Raw genomic sequence first — 23974 nt, 5'->3', positions numbered from 1 at the left:
GTTCTCTCGGTTGCCATGGGTCAGGAGTCTGTGCTTGGCTGGATGCCTTGCCCAGCGTCTCCCAGGCTGCAGTCAGGTGTTGGCTGGGTTGGGATCCCCTCTGCGGCTCAACAGGGGAAGGATCTGCTTCCCAGTGTGTGTGGTTGTTGGCAGGACTCAGCCCCTGTGGGCTGTCGGATGGAAGCCTCCGTTTTCCCGCGCATTGTTCGCCAGACACAGCCCCGGCTCAGTGCCATGGGGTCCCTCCATGTGAGAACCTGTTCACCAAAGCCAGCAAGGGAGAGATGCTACATCTCCTACAAACATAACAGAAGTGGCACACCTCACCTTTGCCCCATTCAGTGGGTTAGAAGCAGGTCAAAGGTCACCCACACGCAGGCAGAGGGGAGGGCAGGAGGGTGTGAGCACCAGGAGGTGGGGATCATTGGACTGTCTTAGAGCCTCTGTCCATGCTGGGGCGTTTCCTCCTTGGTCGGCATCCCCAACAAAGGCCTCTGAGGAGGGCAAGGTGTGTCTGTGTTTCAAGTTATAAATGTGAGGCGGTGCTCACCCGCATACCCGATGTGTTAGATCCATTCGGCCTTTCTGAACGACAGTTAGCTAGCTGTGCAAGACCATTGATATATTTACATCCTTCACCCCCAATTTTATTTCTGTCTTAAGGAAATCATCAGAAATGGAGATTTGTGTGTATAGAAGTTTCCTAGTGTTCTTTTTAATAATGAAAGTTGGAACTTAACGATTCTGGTGTTCAGAGTAGGGATGTAGTTAAATGATTTGCAGTGGACCTACATTCATGTAGTACCATGCCACCATCGGAAACATGTTTACGACTAAAGTGAAAATACAGGATTTAGAATTATACACAACAATACAATTTCATCTAAAAATATACGCACATCCACACACATGCAAAGAAAGAAAATATACCAAGTTCAGATAATACTCATTTTTGGGGAGTTTGTTTTTCCATAATCCTCACCCCAGGATAGTTTTTCCATTGATTTTTAGAGAGGGTGTAAGGAAGGGGGAGAGACAGAGAGAAACATTGATGTGAGATAGACACATCGGTTGGTTGCCTCCCACACGCACGCACCGGGACCGGGCCAAGGATCAAGCCTGCAACCGAGGTGTGTGCCCTTGACAGGAATCCAACTGGCGACTCTTCGGTTCACACGGGCTGAAGCTCTAACCACTGAGCAACTGGCTGGGGCTGCTCATTTTTTAATGTGGGGACTTTGGAAGATTTTTTAGTCCATAATTGTCTGTATTTTCCAAAGCGTTTGAATTTTGCTTCATTAACTGGAAAAAAAGTACACATTTAAAAATAAAAGTAAATGGCTATGGAATATTATCAACTTTTTTTCCTAAGCTCTCCAAATTGTGTGGTATATGTGGGTAGGTAGATAGGGAATGAGCCGACGTTCCTCTACACCGTCCTTAACAGACACGCAGATATGAGACGTCATAATAAAAATGATACTTCCAATTTCTACTTTAAAAATTAAACTCACAGTTGAAGATTTAATCTCAGATAATCTAAGCTGAACATGAAATTTTGTGTTAGCAGCAGTTTTAATTCAACAATTTCCATTTAATTTAACCCAGCCTGCATTTGCTGACCATCTACTGTGTTCATGCACCAGAAACTTAGGGAATGGTCAAACAATATTTTTTCCATCTTGAAGCCTAAATATCTTATATTGATCCCACATAAAGATAGAATTACGTGTCTCTTATTATGATTTTTCTGTTTTACTTTGTCATTTGTATCTGCTTAGCTCAAATAAAAATGCCTATTAATTTTTCAGCAGTGCAGAGTTTGGACAATATAAGGAGAGTAACTCATCTGTTTTCTATTAAAGGTGACTTCTCTCTCTCTCTCTCTCTCTCTCTCTCTCTCTCTTTCTGTGTGTGTGTGTGTGTGTGGTATGCTCGTTGAAATTTTACACCATTGTGAAATATATGGATTCAATTTATTAAGAATAGTATCTTCTGCTCACTAGCTGATAACCATAAAAATCCATTACCCCAAATTGAAGAAATGTTTCCAATTGAGTGTATTTTCCACTCTATCACTAATTAAGATATTGTCTGCTTGTTTTAAAATTTCATTTTTCCCTTATTTCATTTTGTTATATTACGCCAGTGCGGAAACCAGTGACTTATCTGATCAAAACTGTATTTGCATCTGTCAGGGAAGCTGGCATGTTTCCAGGGGTGACTATTTAGTAACTGAAACCAGAATTAGAGCAAGAAACATCACTCTGCCATCCTTCCACTCCCGGCCAAATGCTTTTCTTACCGCTGTCATATAATTTTTTTATATTGCCATTTTAAATATTTATATTCTAAAATCTACAAAGGAAAATAAATAGCACTCTAAAAACTCATGTGCAGTTATTTTAATTGGCAGAGGCAATGGGGTGGATCAGGTAGAGGGAAACTTAATGAATGTCATACATTTCATTCTGTGGATCCCTTTGAAATAATTGGTCCTACAGTCATGACCATCATATATTCTGTGTTAGCCTGAAGCGATCAGTGTTTGCATTATAATGAACACGGGGGGGGGGGGGGGGGGGCGTGCGGAGTAAAGAGAAAGAACTGTCACTTGAAATGCATCCATGGGACCCTCAAAGCACCGTCAAGGCCTGCTCACTTTCAGATCCTAATGCAAAACAAGCTGGGTGCTAGGTTGTTTTTAGGTCAATGAATTAGACTTATTTCTTATGAAAAAAATCACCCCAAGTAGGTGCTGGGGCACCCCGGCGCGCTCCCTCCAAGGCTTCCTTTGGAAAGGCAATGCAGCACCCAGTGCTTCCCCAGCCCTCAGCACCCGTGGGCTCCTCTTTGGAAAGGGCTGTCAAAGCTGAAATGAGCCAGGAATCAAAATGAAACGCTTTCATGGTTGCACGTTAATATCAGCCAGAAGCCATGGCGTCCAGCCTGGCCATGTGCATTATGTATTACTAGAGGTCCAGTGCACAGATTCGTGCACCGGTGGGGTCCATCAGCCTGGCCTATGCACATCCCCTGAGGTGTCCCGGATTGCGAGAGGACGTAGGCCAGGCCGAGGGACCCCACCAGTGCACAATCGAGGCCGGGGAGGGACCGCTGGGGTCCGATCTGCCAGATCCCAGCAGCAAGCTAACTCACCGGTCGGAGCATCTGCCCCCTGATGGTCAGTGTGCATCATAGTGACTGGTCAAACGGTCTAACGAACAGTCAGACATTTAGCATATTAGGCTTTTATTATATAGGATAGTTGGCTCCAAATGACGTTTGATTGTTTCTAGAAAGAAATTTATTCTTGATGAACGGATATGCCATGATTTATGGGATTTTGTTTTGCTTTGTTTTAGATTTCTTTTTTATGTCTTAAATGCAAAAGAACCATTCCCTAAATGTCCTGGGGGGGAGCCAGCATCTTAGAAATGAGTGTCCGTCTCCACCACAGGTGTTGAAGGGTTTGCTCCACCGTGTTGACAAGGAAGCAGGCATCAGGTGGCCAGCTGGGGGCTTTGAGCGACACCCCTGCCCTCCCTGTGAGCCTCTGTCCCATCTCCTGTAAGAGCAGGACAGAAGAGCTGATGGGGCTTCAGAGGGGATGGCAATGACACCCTTCCAGGAGTGGTGGCTGCTGTTGGTCATCGCGGAACATCAGTGTGTCGTCATGAAGACGGAATGATGTCTACAGTGCAAAGTACCAAGAAGTGTGAAAACTTTTCCATGTTACAGAACACGAAACACTTCAAAACAAGTTGTTGCATCAAATACGCAGGCCACTGGCTTCAAAATAGGAAATACCTCGGCCTTTGTGATTCAGGCATTTGCAGTGGAGCTGGAGGGGCGCAGGCCCGAGTCTAGGGCGCAGCTGCACATCTGGCTGCCAGGGAGGTGCCCAGGGTCCCTAAGGCAGCAGGTGCCGCCACACACACACACACACACACACACACACACACACACTCACACACACACACCCTCCGTGCCCTGTGTGTGCTGCCCGGGAACGGTCCGCAGACCAGGCTGGCGGGGATCCCGGTGCAGGTGTGCGGGTCTCCAACAGGCGGAGCCAGGCGATCAGAGGGTCAGGGGGACCCTGAGTCATCTTTGGGAACTCAAAAGCCCACCTCAGGAGGTTTTTAAAAAGGAAAAGCCACTGTTTTGTTTTCTCTGTTAAATGGGATTTTACAATCTAGTGACGTGGAAACCTTTAGTCTGACGTTAAGTTGTTTTTATTATTATTCCTCTGCTCTCCTCTTGTCCGGGTCTCAGGTCATTAGCAATTCAGTGATGAAGGTGTTCTCTCCCTCTTGCCTCCTGATCCCAGGATTCCTACAGGCACGTCCTCAAGCAGGACGTTTGCCCTAATCCAGTGGTCGGCAAACTGCGGCTCTGTTGACTAATGAGTTTGCCGACCACTGCATAAGGCATTACCCTTACCCAGAAGTTTTGACTTCAGGTTAAAGACATTAGTACATTATTAAAATGTTTTTAAGTGTTTTTCCCTAAGGCAGTAGTCGGCAAACTTATTAGTCAACAGAGCGGCAAACCGTGGCTCGCGAGCCGTATGTGGCTCACGAGCCGCAGTTTGCCGACTGCTGCCCTGATCCATCTCCACTTAGGCCCAGCGGAGTCCTTTCAAGGAGCATGCAGAGTGGTGGAGGCCGAGAACTCCGGAGCCGGCCCGCCTGGGCTCACATTCCGGCCCCACCACTGACCAGCTGTGTGGACTTGGGTGGTGACCTGGCTTCTCGGTGCCGAGACTTCCGCATATACAAATGGGAAATGGTCCTGGCACCTGCTCATAGGTGTGTGCTGTGTACTAAAGGCACTGCCCTCTGTAAAGCATTCAAAACAGTCCTGCATGTTGTACACAGTGAGCACTGGGTAAGTGCAGGCTGATGTTTTTCTTCCAGGGGCTTAGAATCATGGGTTTAGATGCTCATATCACTCATGGTTCAAAAGGCTTATTTAAAAATTGCCATTTTGCCCTGGCCGGTGTTGTTTAGTTGGTTGGGTGTCGTCCCATGCACTGAGGGGTTGCTGGTTCAATTCCAGGTTATAACACGTGCCCAGGTTTCCGGCTTGATCTCCAGTAGGGTGCATGCAGGAAGCAGCCGATCAATATTTCACTCTCACATCTATGTTTCTCCCTCTCCCTTTCCCTTCCCCTCTCTCTCTAAAAGTCAATTTAAAAAAAATAAAACTAAATCTATTTTTTAATTGCTGTTTTTACCTATTGCAGTTAACCGAGATCAGAAAGGTTAATGCCACAATGTTGGCAAGGTCTGGAAACATAGGCTCCATCAAACTGTCGGGGGGAGAGGGGCACGTCAACCTCTTTACGAGGCAGATCAGCAATAGCTACTGAAATTACAAATGCACGTTTTTTAAAAGGTCTGATTTATAGTATCCATAAAAAATATTTTCAAACAAAATGTTTTAATCTGTAAGAAACCTGTCGGTGGAGAAGCACAGCAAAGCATAGAGGCTAAGAACAGAGATTCTAGAAATAGATGCCTTGAGTCAAAGCCCCAGTCTACCACTTCCTTGCTGTGTGACCCTGGGTAAGTTCCTTGACCTCTCTGTGCTTCAGTTTCTTCATGTTTAAAATGAAAATAATAATGGTACCTACACATAAGGCTATTAAAATAAATAAAATAGTTAATATTGGTCAGCCACTTAAAACAGTGCTTTGCAACCTGTAAGTGCCATTAAAGTGTTTATCGAAAACATTTTTTAAAGAAAGTAGGACACAAGAAACAGATTAAGCTTCCTCCACTAATCAGTTATAAGCTCAATCAAGCTCTGTTCTAGCACAGCTCCTAATTACGCATATTTTAAAACTACTAAGGAAGTTTTAGAAATCTAAATGGACTAGAAAAATTTTAACCTTTAATAGTTTGGCACCCACTCAAATTGGGGCATCTTCACTTAAAGACATAACATAACTGGACTTGGCGCAGAGGGCAAAGGAAACCACGGGCACAGGGTCTCCCTGCAGTCCTGTCTCCACGCCTGCTGGCTTCGTCGTCCTGAGGAGGCGCGTTGGTACAAACACAGGTCTATAAATACAGACACATTGCTCTAAAATGGGGTGATGAAACAAAATGGCTTATTTCCGTAAACTAAGGAAACGGAGCAACCGCAGCGCCGTTCCCTCCACAGCATGAGGCAGTCCTCCCACCAGCAAAGTCAGACGGGGTGGGGGCGCCCCATGGCCCGAGGAGCTGGGCCCGAGAGCTTCCCTAAGAGCGGCGCTGCCCGCTGTTCCCAGGAGGCGGCGGGCGGATTCATCTCTGGGTTGGCCACAGCATGAGACCCCACCAGACGGTCATTTGCTTCACGAGATGCCCCCTTCCCCTCGCTGCTCTGGCTTCGCCTTCAGGGACAACAAAGCACCATGAAGAAGCGAACCCCAACACCGTGGGCCTCTCCAGAAGGTTGCCCTCATCCAGTCATCTATTTGCAAGTGCATTTGCGACTGATACATTGAACAGATTTTCATTCGGACAAATGTCCATTTTCTCTTACTAATTTGAACACGGATTTTTTAAGACAAAGCCCATGAAACATTAGCTAAGCATTTCAAGTTAATGGGCCATGGAGTCCTATTTCCCCACAAGCCCAGGGAGCGTCCCCCGATGTCCTGTTTTTTCAGCAGCATCAATTATTAATATGCATGTTTCTGCTGACGGAGGACCTCGCCATCAACGTAGGTTGCGTTATCCGGTTCCAGGTCATTAACTGTGGAAAGCTTGTAAATATAATGGTTTATTCACATGGGAAGCCTTCATTAAGACGCGTAATTCTACCGCTAATGTATTTCAATACATCGTATGTTATCTTGCTTCCTATTTCCCCTTAATATTCGTAATTTATTTTTAAATGAGTTGCTGTTGATGCAACGATGAGTTCTCGAATTTGAATTCCGTATGACCGGGGTTGCTGAGGAGGAAAAGATGTTTTAGCCCCAAGGAAAAGCTGCTCATTAACATGGGACCCAAAGAGACGACAGCCTTTACATTCAGAAGCAACTAGAGAAAGAGGCGGCCCACGACCCCAAGTGTATGTTTGACGGAGGCCGTCTATAGGGAGAAACACACCTGGACACACAGGTGAGCAGCACTGCATGGTGTAGCAGGAGGAACTCCTCGCGAAGGAGTCGGAAACCCCATGGCTGCTTCATTAACGCAGAATGACTCGGAAACTCACTTAATTCTGAACCTCCGTGTCCTCGTCTGTCCAATGGGATGGCCAGGTCCCCATTTCCACCCCAGAGGTGGATGTGACCATGAGTAAAGGACTCCGGTGAACGAACGCGGGGACAGAGTGCAGTCCCATGGGAGCTGGGAGATTTCCCTGTTCTGCTCAGAGGTCATGGAGCGGGAAGAAGTCCGCCAAGCCGTACATGCAGAGCTATTGACAGGACACGCATCAGAGTCACGACTCATTTCTTCATTTTTAAGGGATAAACCGGGAAAAGGCCCAGTTTAAACTACAGTTTGTATATGTACGTCTGTGAAAGAAATTTGCCATAAATCACCATAAGAAGGATGTAATGGGGGGGGGGGGGGGCGTGAAAGCCATTCGTGTGATTCGTTGATTGAGAATCATAACATTAATGCAAGACTTCAATTTTACACATTCATCGCAGGCGGAGGAAGTTGGGTCCTTGGTAGCAGGGATCCATTTTAACATAGTCACGAAGACAATGGGGTTCTACAACAGTCCTTGGCGAGACGAGAGAGAAATCTGTAGAAGCATTATAAGATGTAGGTACTAGGAATGGGAAACGTTACCTGGGAGGTGTAAGAATTGGCTACTTCTTTATATGATTAAGTAAAGGGAATGCCTATCTCTTTATATTGACACAAAATGTATCATATAAAGTCCTGCCTTTGAGCACCTGTACAGTGAGGCAATTTGGCTTGTTTTTAAGATTGTTGTTCAAAATTTCTATAATTTTCATTCTAGTTTCGGATTTAAATTAGTTTTAGCATTTTTTTCTTGTCATAACAGTCACACATTCTTATTATACTAAACGTAGACAATTGGCTTATTTCCTTAGACTTCCTGATGCATGTTTTTATAAACTCTTATATGTGTGATTTTCTTTTCATCTTTCTAACTTGATTTTGTGTCATTAAGTGGATGCTGAATTCCAACAACATCTGGATTGTGGTTTCAAGTTGAGAAATCACTCCCAGGGGTTCATAGGTATTTCTTGGAGGTTGTGAAGTGTGTGTGTGTGTGTGTGTGTGTGTGTGTGTGTGTGTACTTGTTACACTTAACTATTCCATTCAATTGGAATTTATTTTAGATATGACATGAATTGAGTCTTTAAGATGACCATTTTCCCCCAGTAATTGATTTAAATTTATAGTTTTATCCATGGAAACAAGACCTTCAATTTTGTCATATGCTAGTTTCACAGCTTTCAAAATGGACTTTAATATTTTTCTCTTATCCTGGAAATTTCTCTACAAGGGAGCTTCCTAGCTTCCCTGGGTTCCATGCACTCAATGTTGGTGCCGCCAGTGCAATGACAGCAATCACACTGACCCCCACACTGACCCCACAGTGAACCTGCACCAAGCACCCCCACCCATGCCAGACTCCAGACAGGGCTTTCCAGAGAGGGTCCCATTCCGTCGTCACAGCCTAATGCTGCCCCATCCTAAAGAGGGCGAGATGGAGCCTTCAGAGAGTTGGGGCCTTGTATGAAATCACACAGGTAGCAAGTGGCACAGCCCAGACTTAAACCCAGACATTCTGCCCCCAAATCCCAGAGCATGGCTTTGGATCACATAAACTAGGCCTTATTCCCTGCCTCTGTCTTGTGCCAGCTGTGTGCATTTGGGAACGCTAACTCGACTTTCTGGTTCCATGTCCTCGTGTGATAATAGTCCCTGCCCGGCAGGACTGTGGCAAGGACTACGAGATTGTTTCTGTAGAGGGAGCAAGCGCAGGAGAAGCTCAGGAAGTGGTCCCGCTCTGCTGCTTTGATCCTTTTTATAAATTTCTCCTCCTCGTCCTCCTCCTCCTCCTCCTCCTTCCTGTTCCTCATCATTTTAGGCTTTGCAGGACATATAGTCTCCATCACAACCTTTCAACTGGGACAATCTAAACAACAAAATAATAAAATGATATTGGTATTATAACCCAAAGTATAAGTGAAATATCCACGAGTCCATATTGATATAAATAAATTATTGAATCGTTTAATAAATGTAGGAGAAGAGGCCAATCTATTATGCAGAAAATTTTCAAATAATTTCAGGTTCTCCACCCTCAAGGAAGTGGAATGTAACTCCCACTCCTTAAGCGGGGCTATGCACAGTGACTTCCTACCAGAGGACAGTATGGAGGGGTCGGGGGAGGGGACAGTGGGCTTAGAACGGGAAACCTGGAAGATACCACGTAAGCCAGGTGATGGAGGTGAGCAGGTTGATAGTCGGCCCTCTTGATACGACATGATAAAAATGGCACTTTACCTCTGTGGTCTTTCTCTCAGTGACCCAGGACCCCAGTCTAATCATTACCAGATAGAGCTGTGTGTCAGTGTAATCGGTTTCCTCTATAAATCTGTTTATTTTCTTTTTATTCGTTTGAAAACATTATTCGGAAAGACATCCCTAGGCTTTGCCAGACCGACAGAGGTCTCTGAGGCTCAGACATTGTTAAGAGCCAGTGATGGGTATGACGGATGATTAGAATTGCTAATTCCTGTGCCCCATTCCAGCTCATCTCATTGTGACCCACAGCCATGTTCCCTTCCGCTTCAGTGCCTTGTCTTATGCTGTTCTCTTTTCCAGGAAGAGAGGTTCCTTTTATGCTCTGACTCAACGGAAATCTTTTGAGCTTAGCTTTGCCCTGGATTCTGCAGGCTCTTTGACCGTCCCATGCCCTATAGCCTCTTTGGGAAGGAAAGCTCACAGAAGGTGGGCGGTGGGTAGGACACAGATGACCGATGAGTGGTGGGAGAACCTTCAGGAACAACAGGGTTCTCGTCTTGGATGTACCCGGTGCTGTACTGGTAACGCTTAACCGTGGCTCACTGGGAGAAATGTATGCATATATCATTTCATTGGTATAAGGTTGTGTACATACAATTTACTACTAATAATAAAATGTATGCTCCTCTTTGTTGCAAATTTCACCTGGCCATTGATGCTCACAGAACACTTTCCTTGATTGTCACTGAGCTCTTCTGTCTGTTGTCTGGATGATAAGGGGTTGCATCTGATGAGTGTAGTTCTGATATGGACGTAGATTGTTATCTTCGTGTGCCTTAATAAGATGGAAGTGAGACCACCAAAGGACGCTGCAGCTGCGCTCACCATCGTTTTTAAAGGTTGGACACTCCTTTGCTGAATCAGATTACAGTTTTTGGGACTGGGAGACTATTTCCTCAACTTCTTGTGCTGGTCACAATGTAGCTGATACAGACACTCACATTTTTATCTTTATCGGCGTTGTTATTTTCCTAGCACTTAAGTCTAGACAATTCAATCAGAACAATATCCGAAGCCCTGACTTACAGCATTTGCTAATTTCTGTAGCCAGCTTCCGGCTCCTACCTGAGTGAACACAGTTGGGAAGGTACACACAGTCACCCACCTTCATATGGCACTTTTCAACATAGAGAAACGATGAACATGCATAATGTCAAGCGCATAGATAATAGTAAAATCCCGTGAAAACAGCTAAGAAGTGATGAGATTTTTAGTATTGATGACTTTCATTTTTAATATAACTGATTTAATTATAAGTTTATAAAATTTAGCATTCAAAAATGGCGATTTAACAGCTAGCTTGCAAAATTCCTGAAAATGCATCAATTAGATCTCATGAGCCATTATGGGCTGGCTCCAGCTCACCCCTGAATTGGCCCTTCATTTGCTAAGTGACCTGAGCTGAATCTCTGAACTCCTTGGGGCTCAGGATCTCTACCTGTAAATGATAACCGTGTCCCAGCTCTCCAAGGTGTGATTCCTGGCACCAGGAGCTCCATGCATGCTTTCCTTCTCCAAGTCCCTTTTAGCTCTTTCCACCCAAACCCACTAGGTTATTGGCCATTGTTCTAGCCTATGTCATGCATCACTCTTATCCAGCCAACTGTATTTCTCTAGGGATTTTAAAGAATAGGCGTTAAGTCTCAACATTGTTCTATATTTTCTCTGACTACACCCTTCAGGATGCTGGACCAGGGCTGAGCACTTGGTTGGTGCTCAGTAGCCAGGCATTTGTTGACTTGCTGATCTGCAGACTTTGGGGAAGAACATTCTGACAATAAGATATAACATCACAGTGAATGTCTGGGTCAGCAGATAATTTCCTTTTTTGGAGGTCTCTAACAATGGAACAGAGTTTTCAGGGCTGATGTTGGATTTTCTTGAAATCACACCACTCACACTCTCTTCACAGTTTTTGGCTTGCTCCAAATACTTTCTTATTCTACAGTCTTTGTTCTCCCACTAACCAAGAAGATTCAGAAAAAGTTTACTTTCTGTAGTTTGGGTGATTTTTTTTAAGGTTTACTGAATATGCATTTTTTTCAAGCTAACTTACATCTCCCATTGGATTCTGTTTAATGGTGTGGAGTGAGCACCATCTTTCCTCCCCGGGGCAGTGAATCACATTGACAAATGTTCCCGCCAAATCTGATTCTTGTGTTCTGCATGTATTTCTATGGGCCTTTGGTAAGACACCATTGAAGATATTGGGATAATTCCCCAGTGTCTAATATTTTCCACCAGCTTTGTAACCTTTATGATCGCAAACCTTTCTGCTTGCGTTTTCAGAATCCACCTCCTCTGTTTAATGAAGTCAGCACTACAGTAATCCAGGCTGAAAAGGTGACCCGCCAGCGGGATGAGCTGCAGATAAAGCATGAAGAGGACTACAAGAAAGCCATGGACACCATCAAGGACCACCTGCAATTAATAGAAGGTGCAGACATCAAGGAGAACCTCCGAGACCAGATCCGGCACTGGATCATCGAATGCAGGTGAGCGCGAGTGGCGTACAGACCACGCCTGGCTGTCTCTTCCATAGCAATTGAGGGTCTTGTATGTTTTCAGCACAGGAGCATGTTGATGTAGATTCACGAGGGTTTTTGGCTCCATTGTAGAAAAGTGAAATGTCAAGGTTACGAATTCAGGAACTAATTTTTTGTAATGCAATTGCCGCTGTCTTTGTCTTTAAACAGTTTCTATAATGCTTCCCTGACCCTGTGGACTTGAACATCGTGCGCCCCACCCCCATTCCTCCTCCAGGCAGTGTGGAGCCTTGCTTTGGGAGAAATAGCTGAGTGACCTGTGTGGTTAACTTCTCTGTGGGTCAGTTTCCTCGTCTGGAACAGGAGGACAAGACTCGTACCACATCATGAGGTTGTTAGGAAATGCAGAGCACTTAGACCTCTCCATGTAGATCATTGTTATTCTATTATATTATGACCACCTGCTTATTCACACATCTGGCCTGAGAACGGAATGGTACATACAAGCCAGGTATTTGCAGTGAATGGTGTGGGCTACGGTGTCACAGTCTTTCATTCTTACCCAATTACATAATTGTGTCCGGAGGAAATAATCTTAGGATGATTTGTGGGATCATGGAAATTTAGGGAGAAAGGCATTGTTTCAAATGAATTGTCGTCCGATTAAATCTTGTGGGATTATCATTAAAACCCTCATTTTTATAGTTAATGAGGATGACATGCCCAATGGTCATGAACTTCTGCCATCACGAACTCTCCTCCCTTCTCTCGGGACTTCAGAGAATAGGTGTCCACAGAAATGTTTTCTATCAATGACATGATGCTTTACTTCTATATAGACATTTTTTTAATTTATCTTTCTTGTTGAAAATATTACAGATGTCCTCCTTTTTCCCCCCATTGACCCTCCTCCTTCCCACTTCCTTCCTCTCCCCAGGCCTTCATCCCACTATTATCTATGTCCATGGGTTATTCATTTATGCATATAAGGTCTTTGGTTGATCTCTTCCCTCCCCCTCCCCATTCCCTCTGAGGATCCTCAGTCTGTTGCACGCTTCCATGTCTCTAGATCTATTTTGTTTGTCAGTTTATTTGTTCATTGGATTCCACATACACATGAGATCACGTGACACTTGTCTTTCTCTGAGTGACTTATTTCACTTAGCATGATATTCTCCATCCCTTCAGGCTGTCTCAAAGGGTAAAAGATCCTTCTCTCTCTCTCTCTCTCTTTTTTTAATACTAGTGTAGTATTCCATTGTGTAAATGTACCACAGTTGTTTTTTTATCCACTCATATACTGATGGGCACTTGGGCTGTTCCCAGATCTTAGCTATTATAAATAACGCTGCTATAAACATAGGGGTTCATATATATTCTTTCTGATTGGTTGCTTCAGGCTTCTTAGGATATATTCTTAGAAGTTGGATCACTGGATCAAATGGCAGTTTCATTTTTAATTTTTTAAGGAAACTTCACACTGTTTTCCATAATGGCTGTACCAGTCTGCAACCAGCAGTGTACTAGGTTTCCTTTTCTCCACATCCTCGCCAGCACTTGCTTGTTGATTTATTGATGGTATCCATTCTGGCAGGTGTGAGGTGGTATCTCATTGTCATTTTAATTTGCCTCTCTCTGATGATTTGAGCATTTTTTTCATATGTCTCTTGGCCTTTTGTATGTCCTCTTTGGAGAAGTGTCTATGTCTTCTGCCCATTTTTTGATTGGGTTGTTTGTCTTCCTTTTGTTGAGTTGTATGAGTACTTCATATATTTTGGATGTTAACCCTTTATCAGATGTAGCACAACCAGCATCATACTCAATGGGCAAAAACTAAAACAATTTCTCCTAAAAACAGGAACAAGACAGGGTTGACCGCTTTTACCACTTTTATCCAACATAGTACTGAAAGTTCTAGCCACAGTGACCAGACAAGAAGAAAAAATAAAAGGCATCCAAATCAGAAAGGAGGATGTAAAACTGTCATTATTCACAGATGACATGATATTGTACACACAAAACCCTAAAGACTCCACCAAAAAAACTATTAGATTTAATAAATGAAATTTTGGCAATGTAGAAAGATTCAAAATTAACACCTAGAAATCGCTGGCATTTTTATACACCAATAATGAACTCTCAGAAAGAGAAACTAAACAATTCCATTTACCATAGCAACAACAAAAACTAATATACTTAAGAATAAACTTAACCAAGGAGGTAAAAAGACTTGTACTCGGAAAACTATAGAATGTTGGGGAAAAAAAGATAAAAGAAGATGTAAACAAGTGGAAGAATATACCATGTTCATGGATTGGTAGAATTAGCATAATTAAAATGTCCATACTACCCAAAGCAATCTATAGATTCAATGCAATCCCTATTAAAATACCAATGGCATATTTCACAAATCTAGAACAAACACTCCAGAAATTTGTATGGAACCCAAAAAGAGCCTGGACAGCCTGCAGCAATCTGAGAAAGAAGAACAAAGTTGGAGGAATCACAATACCAGATAACAAGCTATCAAAACAGCTGGTATTGGCACAAGAACAGGCATTTAGATCAATGGAACAGAACAGAGAACCAGAAATCGACCCAATCCATTATGCTCAATTAATCTTTGATAAAGGAGGCAAGAACATACAATGGAGTAAGGACAGTTTCCCAGGTGTTGGGGTAATTGGACAGGTACATGTGAAAAAATGAAACTAGACCACCAACTTACACCATACACAAGAATAAACTAAAAATTAATGAAAGATTTAAATGTAAATCATAAAAACCCTTGAAGAAAACATAGGCAGCAAAATATCAAACATCTCATGTGGCAAAATTTTTACTGATCAACACCTAGGACAAAAGAAACAAAGGAAAAAAATAAACAAATGGGACTACATCAAAATAAAAAGTTTCTGCACAGCAAAAGAAACCCACATCAAAATGAAAATGGAACCCACTGTATGGGAGAACATATTTACCAATGATATATAGACATTTTAAAATTAAATTTATTGTTAGTTGACAAAACAAAGTAGAAAGCACTATGTACAATTATAACCCCAAGTAAGCTAAAATACATAATATATACATATATACACACATACATATATATATATTCATACACACATTTAACTTATTAATCATATGTTTGTATGTGCATGGAAATTTTCTGGAAGGATACACTAGAAACTGTTAGCGTGGCTACCTCTGGAAACTAGAGCGGTGATGTTGGCCTTTATTTTATATTCTCATGTGCTTTTGAAGTCTTTTTCAATAAGCACTATTTTTATAATAAAAAGCCTAGTTAAAAATATATTAGAAGAAAGACAAGCAATGAATTGGGCATAATCCAACATAAACATTTAAATTTTAAAACACTCTAATGTTTCAAAAGTGATGAATGCAGTACCTGCATGGCACGGTTGGAAATCATCTTTTGACTAAAGACTAGGGAGGCATGAGTTGCTTCCCCCACCTGAGGTCTGGGAGGGTCATGGGAGACTTCTGCAGGCCCTGGTGTCACCCGGAGCCGCCCTCCCGACAGTGCAGCGGCTCTGGGCTCCCTTTGAAGATCCAGCCCTGGCTGGCCAGCCCCTTGAGAATGTTCTTCCTGGGGTCACTGACCTGACAGTCTGAGGCCACGTCAGAGCAGCTCCCAGGGCTTTGCTGCGTGTAATTCACAAAGACGTAGAGGTTCCTCTTTTGGAGGAATGTAAGGTCGAGGGTGCATTTATCTTCTTAATTGGATTACATTGATCTGATTGACTTTGATAAAATCCTTTTCCTTGCTCTTTTAAATCAAAGACACATAAAAAGCAAATATTGTCTTTTGAAACATGAAACATGATCAACCCTCAGGCTAAATTCCAATAGGCCAGACGATGGACACTTAGGGAATTACTAGAAGTTACAATTCGTATACACTCCCACAATTTTAAATACTTATTCTTAGCTCATCTATTTAATACTTACAGTTGCCAAAAAGGGTTATACCCAGATTTTTTTGTCAGTTTTTAAATTATTTTAAAGGAACTCTTTTTTTCCAAAGTTAAAAGTAATACATGCTTATGAGAAAATTCATAAGACAGAGGAGTTTAAAGAAGAACATTAAAAGCATATATAATCTTTGTATACAAAGGTTGCTACTGTAAAATTTTGGGTAAATTTCCTTCCAGTCTTTCCCTCTTGCATATATATTTTAATTGCAGTTTGATGGATTCTTTTTCTAATTTTTAAAAAATTTTAATTGGTTTTTCCCACCCATGTCCTTAAAATATTTTTCAAAAGAGGTTTTTAATGATTGCTTAACAGCCTAGTGCATGGATGCCCTAGTTAATGAATTATCTTTTTAATCTTTTGTCAATTGAAAAGAGAAGATACTATCTCAGTAATCTCTTCCCTGTCATTTTTCTGTTTCTTCTTGTGATGCCTTTTTAAGTGATCTCTAAAATACAATTATATATATATATATATATATGTATATATACAGTATATTACTGATACCAAAGCTTTATTGACATATCATTGCAAGAATGACTTTCCAGTTATCATTTGCCTTTTATTTTTAAACTGGATGATAGGAAAGCTAGAGAGAGAAAGACACAGAAGAGGAGAAATAAACAGTCCTTAAGAGCCCGCTGCCCAGTGTCTACAACGCACTGCGGCCGGGCTGGCCCTGCGCCCTGGGCGTCCCTGCTCGGAGCCTCGGCGACAGTACCTGCTGCCAGGTTGTTGTGGGATTGAATGAGATGCTGCAAATAAAAACTCGGGCCCCACAAGCTTCCTGTTGAGGTTATGAACTTTATAGGTGTTTTTCCTGTTTTAGATGAGATTTTCTCCAAATACTATTTTCTATTATTATTGGTTATATATTTTTGTACAATTTGCACCATTACCTAGCCGAACTCTCCAGTGGGTTTGAATGGTTTTCCAGTGGAGGCTCTGGGACTTGGATGTAGTCCTGGGAGAGCATGGCTGATACTTTCTCCCGTGCCAGCGGTCACACTCTTAGGTCTCCTCCCGCCCGTGGAGCAGGCTCTCAGCTGCGGTCACCTCCAGGGTGCTTCACACTAGTGCTCCAGGGGCATTTGAGCTCACTGTCCTGTCTACAGGCTTACCTATTTGAAATAACTGTTTTTGTCAAATATTGCAATCTTGGAAACATGATTTCGGTTGGAGAGCACTTCAGTTCATCAAGCAAACGCCAGCTTCCTCTCCTTAACCTTCTGTCCCTCCTCATCCTCCCACAGTCGGACTCAAATGTGGGGGTTTATCACCTGTAACTCACCCCTGGCCTCCCTTGTCATTAAAACCATTCTGGTGATTGGATATATTAGGTGTGTGTTAATTTAAAATGATAATAATAATAACATTTATTGGGTACTTATTGTGTACCAGGAATTCTACGTGCTTAACACATTAACTAATTTAACCCTTGTATTAATTTGCTATTGTCACTGTTATGAATTACCACAAACTTAGTGGCTTAAATCAATAAAATTCATTTTCTCCCAGTTCTGGAAGTCAGAAGTCTGAAATCAAATCGAGGTGTCAGCAGGACCACTTTCCCCCTAGGAGCGCTAGAGGAATGTCTATTCCTCATCTCTTCCAGCTCCAAGAGGCTGCCAGCATTTCTCAGCTTGTGGCCACATCACTCTAGTCTCTGCCTCTGGGGTCACATTGCCTTCTCCTCTCCTGTGTGTCTCTATCTCACTCTGTACCACTCTTAGGAGGACACCTATGATACCATTTAGGACCCACCAGATAACCCAGAATAACCTCCCTGTCTCATGACCCTTAATTTAATCATCTGCAAAGACCCTTTCTCCATATAGAATAACATTGACAGGCTCCAGGGATTAGGACCCAATATTTTGGAGGCTGATATTCAGCCTAATTCTCCCCTCAACAACTCTGTGAGATAAGCACTGTTCTCCCCTTCATGCCATTGAGCCATAATGAAGAACCACACTACAGAGTTTGTATTACACTCTAGACCAGCGCTGCCCCGGTTGGACTTTCTGGGGTGGTGGAAATGGTCTAGAGTCACACTTTCCAGTGTAGAAGCCACGAGCCACATATGGCTGTTGAACACTGAAGAGGCGGTTAAGGACACTGAAGATCTGACTTTTTAATTTCAATTTATTTAAATTTAAGTGTGGACAGGCACAGGCCATCATGGATACCATATTGGACAGCACAGTCATGGGACACTTGGTTTTGAGAAACATCTGCTACAGTTGCTATTGCTCTTGGCTTAGGTCCTGTTATACACTGTCATCTCAGTTTCAAAATCCATCAGTAAGCTTCATTTTAAAGTGTCATCACAGACAACAGAATGGTGGTTACGAGAGTGGGAGGGGTCGAATACGTGGTGATGGAAGGAGACTAGCATTCGGGTGCAGAGCACACAAGGCAATATACAGATGCTGTATTAGAGAATGTTATTAACCAATGTTACCCCAATAAAGTAATACTGATTTAAAAATAGATGGACAGATAGATAAAACGTAAAGAAATAACATTAAAAAGGAAGTAATAAAGTGTCATCAAGAAGTGACTTCCTCCCACCCCTTAGGTGACAAAGGAGAACCCGCAGCCCAGGGAGCTGCCCGCCCTCAGCCAGGCCGTGGGACTGTGGGCTCTTGTCTCTGAAGAGGTTCCAGGCTCCTCCTTGGTTCCCTCACAGGGAGCAGAGCCACCCGAGTGGCCATCAGCTCTGAAAACCAGGGTTGGCCCTAGACCGCCGGGTCTGCTGTGGAGCGTTGCCGCTCTCCCTGCTGCATCTGCTACTTCACTTGTTGGACCCAGGCCTGACGTCCCGCTCACCCTTCAGTCCAGAGAGAGTGACATCCCCAGATAGGGCGATAGCTCCGGGATTGGCCCCATGCCAGTCCTTCTTCAGCAGGTCCCTTTCCATCCATGTGATCTTAAGGAATCTGAAAGTGATGGAAATTAAGTAGCCTTATTCCACTTTTAAAGCCAGCACACCATCAGAAGTGATGGTTAAGAGGAACGGCTCTGGGGTCCTCAGCAGGTGAGCCTGGCTGGGAATTGAAATGCCGCTGCCTTTTAATCTCATGATGTAATGGTATCTATTCTGTCATCCGTAATTTTAAAAATACATTCTCTCTCTCTCTCTCTCTCTCTCTCTCTCTCTCTCTCTCTCTCTCTCTCACACACACACACACACACACACACACACACGTCTTAGAGCCAGGCTGCCTGAGTTCAAATTCCAGCTCTAGCATTTGCTGTGTGACCTTCAACCAGTTCCTTAACCCACCTGTGCCTCCATCTCCTCATCTTGAAGTGAGGGTGTTAGTATTACTAGCTCCCACCTCAAGGTAGGGTGATGGAGATTAATACTTCTAAAGCCTTTGACAATGTGCAGCACATGCTGCATCTTCAGTAAGGATGTTCCACGTGTAGGAAGGCGTTCCTTCTCAGACACACAGTTTGCAGTTCATCCCGGGTCTGCAGCCCTCCTGTTCACTGTTCACAACTGTGTCTTTTCAGAACGCTGCGTTGTTGCCGATCTCTGGGAGGAGGCTGGGGTGAGAAAGGGCTGTGAGGAGTGGGGTGAGTGAGGGATAAAGCTGAGGGGATAATAACATAGCAGGCAAACAAAATATAGACAGCCAGGAATGTGCTTCAAGTCCCCAGGGCAGGGGGGTGACATGTCTAAGATCACCCGCAAATGGACATTCTTTCTGGAAGAGGTCTTGGAATGCTTTGTGTTTTTTCCATTTTCAAAATCAAGATATAATTTAAATGCAGTTACCCTTTGCATACAGTTCTGCAGGTCAAGGTTTGTCATTTTAAGGCAGGTGGGCCTGGGGTCCTATAGACTCCTGTCTCACCCTGCCCCCCAGGTTGTGCCAATTTGGGCCCAATTCCTGGAGGGACTGCAGAACTGATGGCAATTAGGGAGAGGAGTGCTCCCGACCCAGCAGGCGCTGGGCAAGGGCAGGAATGGGCTGGAGTGAGTGGTGTGTTTAGAGTGAGGGAGAATGTCAGGTTTCCTGTTTTTCTGGAGAAGTGTGTGTCTCCTGCACACGTGGGAGTGCATGTCTCCTGTACATGTGGGAGGCTGTCTCCTGCATACATGGGAGTGCATGTCTCCTGTACCTGTGGGAGTGCATGTCTCCTGCACACATGGGAGGCTGTCTCCTGCACACGTGGGAGTGCATGTCTCCTGCACACATGGGAGGCTGTCTCCTGCATACATAGGAGTGCATATCTCCTATACACGTGGGAGTGCATGTCTCTTGTACATGTGGGAGGCTGTCTCCTGCATACATGGGAGTGCATGTCTCCTGTACCTGTGGGAGTGCATGTCTCCTGCACACATGGGAGGCTGTCTCCTGCATACATAGGAGTGCATATCTCCTATACACGTGGGAGTGCATGTCTCTTGTACATGTAGGAAGCTATCTCCTATACATGTGGGAGGCTACGGGTCTCTGCTAGACTACGGCCTACCTGGCTTCCATTACTGTTCACTCCTGAGGACACTGACAAAAAATTCTCTTTTGATGCCGCGGGTCTCTCCACGGCTTGTACACGAGGGATTGTGCCGGCTGCCTCCCACGGTTGTCCTTATGGGACTCCAAGGCTTAGAAAGGTTGAATAAGGTTTTTTGGGGCTCAAGGCTCATGAGAGACGCGGCTCGATTCTAAAAGCCACGATGCCCCCAAAGCACATTCGTTCTGAGCGCTCCAGCCGCAGAAGCCCTGTCCGTGGGCCCCGACTCTGCCGCCACCGGGCGGAGGGCCCCGACTCTGTCACCACCGGGCTGAGTGCGCTGTGTCATTTTGTGGGAAGAATGGCGGTGGCCAGGCCGCGGGGCTCATTAGCTACAACCTATAAACCCGGGGCTCCCCTTGTTTCTGACCCCTTCTCTTTCTCCTGCTTCCAAGCACCTCCAACACGGAGCTGGGGTCGGTTCTGCGCTGATTGAAGGAAGGGAGAGGGGCATGCTGGGATTTGAGCAGCTGCTTGCCCAATTATTTTATAAACGACAAAGTGGGCTTAGGGAAGTCAGGGAACTTGGCTAAAAACTTGGGTAGTTACTGGCAGAATAAAGTCCCTTGGGTGAGGGAAGACTTCCTGAATCATGGGCTTTGTGTGAAACTGCAATTGGGTCTCGAGGGCGGCTCCGAGCTGTTCCTCTGAGGACTTGTAACACATCAGAAGAAACCACCAGAATGTTGACAATGGATGCCTTTGGGTAGGGGGGCCATTGCTTTGTTAGTTTCTCCCTTTACATTCCAAGTTCTCCACGTGGAGTGTGAGTGACTTTCAGGATGAAAATAGAAGCCTCAGAGGAGGGTGGGAGAGGGCTGGGCGCGCACAGGGAGGTGTGTGAGGGGCTCATTATTTCCCATTCCTCCTGCAATATGTTTTCAGTAAATCTCAGAAGCATCTGGTCCTTCGGTGGAGATGTGAACAGGCGCAGGGTACTCAGATGAGAAGGCGAATAACATTTTTCTGCCAGTTGCTTTGGTGGAAAATGAATGGGGGCCATAAGGCGAGGAGGGATGGGAACTGAAGGCCCCGGCATTCCCACTGAGGCCTTGGGACAGGTGCATCCCCATGAAGTCGCCTATCTGGATGTCAGTTATCGCGGTAAATCAGATGGAGAACACGCAGCAGCTATACTAGCAGGTTCTTGTGGTTTCTCCAGGCGCCGGCTTGTTAGAGACACGCCCAGGGCTCGTGTGCAAATGCAGTGGACACACTCGCTTTCTGCGGCCCACGGTCTATTCCAGGTGACACTGCTGGCCACTGCCGTCTCTGCAGCGTGCCTCTCTTCTCCCCTCTGGATGGCAAGCCTTCGGGGGGGCAGGGCTGTGATGCCTTCGCCCCGTCTTCCCTGACCCTGCACAGGGCCAGGGGCGTCAGCAGATGCAGAAGATCCTGATAATACTGTCCTGAATGTTGAGCCAGACTGTGGTGCTTATACACTGGGGCACAAATCAGAATCAGCCGAAAGCTTGTTAAACACCGAGTTCTGGGCCCAGCCCCGGAGTTCATTGTCCATGGGCCTCAGGTGGGACCTGAGAGGCGGCATTTTTAAACTCACCTCCCACGCCCTTTATTAGTTTGCCCTTCTGTGTGTGTGATAAGAACACTTAGCATAGAATCTGTCCTTTCAGCTAATCTGTTCACTCGCACTACACTTTTATTGACTATGGGCTCCATGCTGGGTAGCGGGTCTCCAGGGCTCCCTCATCTGTAGGACTGACACTTGTACCCTTTGACTGGCACTTCCTCTTTCCCCTCCCCTGCTCGCCCCTGTCAACAACCATTCTCCTCTCTGCTCCTATGAGTCTGAGTATTTTAGGTTCTTCATGTAAGTGAACCTACAGTGTTTGTCCTGTGCCTGGCTTAGTTCACTTAATGTCCTCCAGGTTTATCCATGTGGGAGCAAATTGCAAGATTTTCTCCTTTTTTTTAAAAAAAATATATTTTTTAAAATTGATTTCAGGGAGGAAGGGAGAGGGAGAAAGGGATAGAAACATCAATGATGAGAGAGAATCATTGAATGGCTGCCTCCTACACATCCCCTATTGTGATTGAGCCTGCAACCTAGTCATGTGCCCTGACTGAGAATCGAACCATGACCTCTTGGTTCATAGGTTGATGATCAACCACTGAGCCACTCCAGCCGGGCAGATTTCCTCCTTTTCGATGGTTGAATAACAATTCATTGTATGTATATACCACGTTTTCCTTACCCATATATCCGCCAATGGATATTTAGGGTTTTTCCATCTCTTGGCTGCTGCAGTGAACATGGGGGTGTGTGTGAAAGAAAGAAAGAACCCACTCTTTTTTGTTTCTCCTTTCCCCACACACTACTGTCACACTCACACGTCAAGCAATTCCTGTGACAGCCCTATAAAAGCCAACAAGTTGAGGGCTCAGTCCCACAAAACTGCCCCCCAACTTCAGATGCCAGACACCAATTCCCGGATGTCACCCATGCTACTGATTGATTGGCTATAAATCAGGGTTTCTACAAAAATCCCCTTGGGTTTGATAATTTGCTAAATGGCTCACAGAACTCAGGGAAGCACTTATACTCACTGGTTTACTATAAAAGGAAGTAATAAAGGAGGAAGATGAACAGCCGGATGGAAGAGATGTGTAGGGCGAGGCACGTGAGAAGGGGCGGAGCTTCCATGCCCTGTCCTACAACTCCACCCTCCCAGCACCTGGACAACAAACTCACCAACCCAAAAGCTCTCTAAACCCGCACTTTTGGGATTTTATGGAGGTTTCCTCATGTAATAATGATAGATCCCTAACTCAATTTCCACTCCCTCTCGCCTCTCTGGAGAGTAAAGGGTGAGGTTGAAATGTCCTAGCTTCTAATCACTGCTCGGTCTTCCTGGTGACCAGTCCCCACCAAACATTGCCTCATTAGAGCAAAAGACACTTTGGACACCCGGAAATGCCAGGGGATTTAGGAGCCCTGTGTCAGGAACCAGGGTTAGAGTCCAAATATTCGCTCCTTGTGTTCTTATCACTTAGGAAATGACCAGGGTTCCAGGAGCTCTGTGCCAGGAACCGGAGCAGAGACTATTATATGGTTTTTCTGTTATTTTACAGTCTGCATTCAACTCTTCAAGATCTGATTTTATTTCCTGTAGGTAGATACCCAGAAGTAGGGCTGCGGGGTCGTATAGTAGTTCTGTGATTAATTTTTTGAGGGGCCTCCATGCTGTTTTCCATAGTGGCTGCACCAATGCACATTCCCACCAATAGTACACATGGTCTCTTCTCCATACCCTCACCAACACTGATCTTCCGTCTCTCCGATGGTGGCCATCCTAACAGTGTGAGGTGACATCTCACTGTGGCTTTGATTTGCATTTCCCTGATGATCAGTGAGGCTGAATACCTTTTCTTGTACCTGTTGTCCAATTGTATGTCTTCTTTGGACAAATGTCT

General features: G+C 44.6%; 1 protein-coding gene across 2 annotated transcripts in view; it reads left to right on the top strand.

Annotated features, from left to right (window-relative positions):
• Window positions 1–23974, top strand: part of DRC11 (dynein regulatory complex subunit 11) — a 117471-nt gene that overhangs the window by 18305 nt on the left and 75192 nt on the right. For both annotated transcript variants that reach the window (XM_079782189.1, XM_079782188.1), the window contains one exon: window positions 11814–12019. In XM_079782189.1, the coding sequence (XP_079638315.1) occupies window positions 11814–12019 (206 nt within the window). The remainder of the gene's footprint in view (window positions 1–11813; window positions 12020–23974) is intronic.

The sequence above is a fragment of the Cnephaeus nilssonii genome (genome assembly GCF_951640355.1).
Source record: "Cnephaeus nilssonii genome assembly, chromosome: 10".
Taxonomy (NCBI): domain Eukaryota; kingdom Metazoa; phylum Chordata; class Mammalia; order Chiroptera; family Vespertilionidae; genus Cnephaeus; species Cnephaeus nilssonii.
This window is presented reverse-complemented; position numbering and strand designations above follow the sequence as displayed.